Source organism: Malaya genurostris, chromosome 2, assembly GCF_030247185.1.
Source record: "Malaya genurostris strain Urasoe2022 chromosome 2, Malgen_1.1, whole genome shotgun sequence".
NCBI classification, from domain to species: Eukaryota; Metazoa; Arthropoda; class Insecta; order Diptera; family Culicidae; genus Malaya; species Malaya genurostris.
This window is the reverse complement of record NC_080571.1, coordinates 179,831,488-179,838,783: the sequence shown is the minus strand read 5'-3', so window position 1 is coordinate 179,838,783 and position 7,296 is coordinate 179,831,488. Positions and strand designations below refer to the sequence as shown.

The 7,296-nt window shown below is 45.6% G+C and overlaps 1 protein-coding gene across 1 annotated transcript; it reads left to right on the top strand.

Moving 5' to 3' along the window:
* Nucleotides 1-1,616: 1,616 nt before the first annotated feature.
* On the top strand, nt 1,617-6,983 carry LOC131429016 (uncharacterized). The gene has a single exon (XM_058593072.1). The coding sequence runs from the start codon at nt 1,617-1,619 to the stop codon at nt 6,981-6,983; it is 5,367 nt and encodes a 1,788-aa protein (XP_058449055.1).
* The last annotated feature ends 313 nt before the right edge of the window (nt 6,984-7,296 follow it).

The window sequence follows — 7,296 nt, the reverse complement described above, 5'->3', positions numbered from 1 at the left end:
CCCATTAGTTGAAGCAGTAGTTGTGCAGGTTCATGCTTCCTGGAAAATACTACCAACTCAGTTTTCTCCGTGGAGAATTCGATACCCAACTGTAGAGCCCATGTAGACAAAGTGTCTAAGGTAGTTTGTAATGGTCCTTGCAGGTCGGTAGACTTGGATCCTGTAATAGACACCACGTCATCATCTGCAAGTTGCCTTAACGTGCAAGAATTTTCAAGACATTCATCGATGTCATTGACGTAAAAGTTATAAAGAAGGGGGCTGAAGCATGAGCCCTGGGGAAGGACCATGTAACTAATTCGTGAGGTCGTCAAGTCTTCATGTGTAAAAAACATGTATTGTTGCGTCGCACTAGTTTTACTGACGACACTGTTTACCAACACTGCCTTCTGCAGATAGTTGGTGCTACCGTTCATAGAATTATGTCAGTTTCTCAGGCCCTTCTGGCAACTCAGTTTTTCATTTTATCTTCTCGCTCTGTTCACAATCATCAGACCAGTCAGTCTCAAATAAACCTGCATTAGAATCGGACCGTTTTTGATCTGTCATAAAGTCCGAAGTGTATCGAACAGCAGAAGTGAAATACACTAGCAATAGTCAGTGAATAAAGTGACTCAAACGTTAAAATAGTGTAGTTTTTTATTGGCAAGAGTCCGCCAAGGTTCATCCAGTTGTGAGTTTTATCAGTGCAGCTGTTTGTTTGTGGCTGTTTGTCTTCTGCTCCTTTGGCTGCTTTGGTGACCGCTGTGGCTGTTTGCAGAACCCGTTAGTTGCATTGCTGTTCGCTATCGGTTTACTGCAGTGCGAATGCAAGTAAGATCGACCGACAAATTGCTGCCGTCGCTTCGCGGAAATATCCTGGTGAGGATTTAATTAAACACAACGTAGGGTCCCGGCTAGCGCCAACATATTTTGGTGCCGTGACCAGGATAATTTCGGACCGCGTCATTCTGCTGCAGCCATTTTGCAATTCGGAGCCAGGCGTTGGATGGAATTTCGGATCTTTGCTGCTTTATATGTACAAGGCCTAAATAATAGGGTATAAGGTAACGACCTGTCCAATACATTTCGTGGGTATCGCAGGTGCCTTTTAGATATTTTTCCTTTGTTGCATGTACATCACACGTTTCTGTAATTGTTCGTACGAACAATTGTTGCCATTATTCGTGGAGTTTGCATTGTGTTGGCCACCAAGCGCCATTATTCCATTGTAATTCGGTTACAATCACTCCATTGTTCACTGTGGCGTCCCTAGCCGTAGTGAATACCATTAGCCGCGCGCCATTTTGTACGCTACTGCTGCTGTTGTTCCGGCTGATTACTGGAAATCTGTTTTGCGGTTCATCGTTTCACTGCACTTGTAACATAACCGGATTTTGTTGCTGAAAATTTTACTGGATTTCGGAAGCCGTCCCGGGCTTTGGAATCTCAAGTTTGTACGGACTGTAGTAATTCAAGTTCCTGTTGGCTGAAATATTATACAAGGCACATTTTGCCTTGAAAAAGGTGAGCCTCTTTCCAAGTTTTTACTACCCTCCTGTGGGTCTACTGTGGTCTTTTGTTCTGCAGGTAACTTTGTATAAATTGGACCACGTTTCGCGTTACCGCCATACAAAATGGCAGACGACCAACAAAGGAACCAGTTACTGTCGCGAAGAGATACGCTGCTCACTTCTCTGGGTCGGGCAGAGGTTTTTGCCGAGGAGTACGTTGCTGCGAGGGACGAATCGCAGGTACCGTTGAGGCTGGAGTACATCACCAGCGTTTGGAACAATTTGGAGTCAGTTCAAGCGCAACTAGAAGACAACGAAACAGATCAAGAGGGTAAGGCGGAGCATGCTGCTGTGCGCGCTAATTTTGAGCCACGGCTTTTTCAAATAAAGGCATCTTTACTTTCTATGCTGACTCCTCTTCCTAACGATCGTAGCCCTCAACCCCCGCGTGTTTCCTCCACTCTCTCCGGCATCAAACTGCCAACAATTTCGTTGCCTGAATTCGATGGCGACTACATGCAATGGCTTCCGTTTCACGATACGTTTTTGGCGTTGATTCATTCCAACTCTGATGTTCCAGATATTCAGAAGTTTCACTATTTAAAGGCAGCTGTCAAGGGGGAAGCTGCTCAGTTGATAGAATCGATTGGCATTAGCTCCGCAAATTATTTATTGGCTTGGCAAACGTTGGAAAGCAGGTATTCCAACGATTATTTACTGAAAAAGCGTCACCTACAGGCACTATTCGATGTTCCGAAGATGAAGAACGAGTCCGCTGCGGCACTTCACGGGTTGGTGGACGAATTTGAACGCCACACCAAAACTCTTCGACAACTGGGAGAACCAACCGAGCACTGGAGCACGATTTTGGAGCACCTTCTTTGTACCCGCTTGCACGACGATACAGTGAAGGCATGGGAGGATCATGCGTCGACCGTCAGCAATCCGGATTACAATTGTCTCATCGATTTTCTTCAGCGCAGAACACGAGTTTTGGAATCCATCTCAGTGAATCATCGAATACCCGATACGCAGTCTACTTCCGCTTTACCAGCTCAGCCGTCGAAGAGATCGTTTCATTCCCAGATCCGTCTTTCGTCTTGTGCCTCTACAGCTAATTCAGCAGTGACGGATTCTGTTGAGAAGTGCATCCTATGCAACCAGTATCATTTGTTGATGCGATGTCCGCGCTTCAACCGACTTTCATTGAGCGAACGCCAGCAGTTAGTTAATTCCAATCATTTGTGCCGCAATTGTATGAAGGGTGATCATATTGTCCGTAACTGCCAGTCGAGCTTTAATTGTCGAAAGTGGAATCGTCGTCATCACACATTTCTGCACCCTGAGCATCCCAACGGATCAAGTCAAGGCAGTCATGAAAGTGAACCTACCGTTCCAGCTAGTCCAGTTTTCAATTTTTCGCAGTCTAATGGATCTTCTACAGCTGAATCATTTAAGCAATCCACTATTACCGCCACCGAGAGTCCCAGAGTTGAAGTCAGTAGTGCAGTTCATCAACCACGTGAAAGCGTTTTTCTTCTCACAGTGATCGTGAAGGTTATCGACGTCTTTGGTGTAGAGCATCTTGCACGGGCACTTCTTGATAGTGCATCTCAACCGAACCTTATAACCGATCGTATGGCACGAATTCTACGTCTTCAAAGGCAAAAGGTGAATGTAACTGTTCAGGGTGCCGGCAAACTTTCCAAGCCTGTGTGTGAATCCGTCTTCGCTCAAGTTCAGTCTAGAAAAGGAGATTTCACATGCAATGTAAACTTTCTGGTAATGGATAAAGTTACGGCGAACCTTCCATCACAAAATATTTCGACTGCAGAGTGGTGTATTCCGAAGGATTTGTTTCTCGCAGATCCATCCTTCAATGAAAGTCGACCAATTGACATGGTTTTAGGTGCAAAGCATTTTTATTCGTTCTTCCAAAGTGCTGCTCGTCTGCAGCTAGACAAAAATCTCCCTCTGCTCATTGATAGCGTTTTCGGTTGGATAATAGTCGGATCAGCAAGCCAAGTTTCTCCTACACAGACCCCCGTGTCAACAGCAAACGGCATGGTCGTTTCGATGTTATCGTTAGAAGACAGTTTGGAGCGTTTCTGGAAAACTGAAGAGCTGACTACGAAAGACAACTACTCTAGCGAGGAAAGACACTGTGAATCCTGTTACCAGTCAACTGTTTCTCGAAATTCCGAAGGACGCTATATCGTTCGATATCCCAGAAAGCCAGACTTCAACGTGATGCTGGGTGAGTCGAAGAGCTCTGCGCTACGACGGTTCGAATTACTTGAAAGACGTTTGAAACGAAATTCAAATCTCAAAGATGAATACCACCAGTTTATGCGAGAATATCTCTCCCTCGGCCATATGCGATTGGTTGAAGCGGACGACGAAAACAATTCCCAAACTTACTACCTGCCGCACCACCCCGTTTTCAAGGAAGCAAGTACCACAACCAAAATTCGAGTCGTGTTTGACGGATCAGCGAAAACATCTTCCGGCTTCTCTTTGAACGAAGCTCTCTGTGTCGGTCCCGTGGTGCAGGACGATCTATTGACCATCATTTTGCGCTTCCGAACCTATCCGATTGCGCTCGTCGGTGATATCGCTAAAATGTACCGGCAAGTACTTATTCACCCAGACGATTCTGCTCTTCAACGTATCCTTTGGCGTTTTTCTGATCAAACACCAGTCCAGACATATGAACTACTCACTGTTACGTATGGTCTCGGTCCGTCTTCATACCTAGCAACTCGTACACTTCAGCAACTGACCGAAGACGAAGGGATTTCTTACGCGTTGGCAGGAGCTGCTATTAAAAAATGTTTTTACGTAGACGACTTCATAGGTGGAGCTCAAACCATCGAAGAAACAATCCGTCTACGCACCGAAGTGAGCGACTTGTTGCACAAAGGAGGATTTACACTACGAAAATGGACTTCTAATCAGCTCGAAGTTTTGCAAGGTCTTCCCAATGATGAGATTGGTACTCAATCTGCTTTACATTTCAGCCCTAACGAGACAATTGAAGCCCTTGGTATTAGCTGGGAGCCTGAAGCCGATCACCTTCGTTTCGACTCTCAAATTCGATGTAGTAATGAACCGCCAACCAAGCGCACTATTCTTTCGGATATAGCAAAACTATTTGACCCTTTAGGACTAATTGCCCCCGTTGTAGTTCGAGCAAAGATACTGATGCAAGAGTTGTGGCTGCTATCGTGCGGATGGGACGATCCTGTTCCAGAACCTATTAAAACCAAATGGGAGAAGTATTACCTCGAATTGGCGAATATCTCCGAGCATCGAGTAGACAGATACGCGTTTCTACCTGACTCTGTTGTACAACTGCACACATTCGCAGATGCATCCATATCTGCATACGGTGCCTGCACATACGTCCGCTGTGAAAGTAAAGGGAAAGTAAAAATACGACTACTGGCTTCGAAGACACGCGTCGCTCCGCTGAAACGAATAAGTATTCCTCGTTTGGAGTTGTGTGCGGCAGTACTAGCAGCCCATCTACATGCTCACATAAAGAAAGCTATCGATGTAAACGTTTCAGAATCATATTTTTGGTCTGACTCATCTGTCACTCTGCACTGGCTACGATCACCACCGAATGTTTGGCCTACCTATGTGGCTAACAGAGTATCTGAAATTCAGCAGTTTACACATGGTTGTCAATGGAAGCATGTTCCCGGATGTGAAAATCCTGCTGACCTGGCTTCACGTGGCATGTCGGTTGACGAGTTTTTGAAAAACGATATTTGGATCAGCGGTCCCAGTTGGTTATCACGTCCACTCCAAGATTGGCCAGAATCAATCCCACCAAGTGTTTCACACGAGGAATTGGAAATCAAAACTACCGTCGCAGTTACTCAAATAACGCCAACAGTACATCCCTGGTTTCTCCGTTGGTCGTCATACGGCCGTCTTCTTCATGTCATTGGGTACTGCATGAGATTCGTCAACAATACCCGAGCTAAAATACGCACGCAGCCGCCCACCTCGCCCGAAGTTATTGTAGGCCGTACACTTACCGTAAATGAGCTTGCCAAGTCCAAAACGTTCCTCATTCGGTTGGCGCAGAATGATGAATTTGTCGCAGAAATCAACCAGTTGGATAAAAATAAATCGGTATCGAAATGTTCCCATATTCGCCAAATGACGCCGTTCTTAGATGCAGAGAGAGTGTTGAGAGTAGGAGGTCGTTTAAACTTCGCACAGCTACCCTATCAAGCAAAGCACCCGGCTTTGATTCCAACAAACCATCCGTTCACACGACTGATAGTTGAGGATTTCCATCGCAAATTACTACACGGCGGCGGACGTCTGCTATTAACAGCAATCCGAGAAGAATTCTGGCCACTCAACGGTCGAAGACTAGTCCGCAACGTAGTCAGAAATTGTTTCCGTTGTACTCGCCTCAATCCGGTACCTGCGCAGCAACAAATAGGCCAACTGCCTGTATCGAGAGTCATTCCCAGTCGTCCCTTCAGTGTTACAGGTGTTGATTATGCCGGTCCACTCTATCTTCGTCCTATTCACAAACGTGCCGCTCCCGCCAAGGCCTACCTGTGCGTATTCGTGTGTTTTTCGACCAAAGCAGTTCACTTAGAGCTAGTGAGCGATTTGTCTACTCAGGCCTTTTTATGTTCATTGCGAAGATTCATCGCGCGACGCGGTCGACCCGCACACATTCATTCCGATAATGGGAAAAATTTTGAAGGGGCTAAAAACGATCTTACCGAACTGTTTACGATGCTTAAAGACGGTTTTCAGCAGGACGAAATCGCAGCCTTTTGCACAGAAAAAGGCATAACCTGGCATTTAACACCGCCGAAAGCACCGCACTTTGGTGGCCTTTGGGAAGCAGCCGTTAAAGTTGCCAAAAAACATTTGTTCCGTCAACTAGGTTCGAGTCGTTTATCTTTTGAGGAAATGTGCACCATTCTTACTCAAATCGAAGCAATAATGAATTCTCGACCGTTGCTTCTAATGACAGAAGACCCCAATGACTTAGCTGCCCTAACTCCTGCGCACTTCCTGATTGGATCATCGATGTATGCCCTGCCCGACCCAGACCTTCAGAACGTACCTGTCAATAGACTCGACCACTACCAGAAACTGCAACTGCATGTGCAGAAATTTTGGACCCACTGGCGGAAGGAATATCTCCAAGAACTGCAGAAAGATACACGAGGATGGATACGAAACAACGAAATTGTTCCCGGTAAAATGGTCATCATCGTAGACGAACTACATCCACCAATCCGTTGGCCACTTGCTCGAATCGAAGCGGTATTACCTGGAAAGGATAAGCTAACACGAGTTGTTTCGCTTCGCACTGTACGAGGTATCATCAATCGGCCCATCAGTAAAATATGCTTGCTGCCCAGTGCATCGGTGGCTCCCGAAGTAGAATCTACTAGCAACAATCTCCAGCCAGTTCAAAGGATTTCGGATACCTCATTAGATTAAGCTGAAATTTTTAATGTGTTAGCCTGTAAGAATTGAAAGTGTATTGTATCATCTCTGTAAGTTTAATGTTTGTGAATTATGTGTATATTTAATGTTGAACATAGTCGTTCAAGGCGGCGAGTATGTTGCGTCGCACTAGTTTTACTGACGACACTGTTTACCAACACTGCCTTCTGCAGATAGTTGGTGCTACCGTTCATAGAATTATGTCAGTTTCTCAGGCCCTTCTGGCAACTCAGTTTTTCATTTTATCTTCTCGCTCTGTTCACAATCATCAGACCAGTCAGTCTCAAATAAACCTGCATTAGAATCG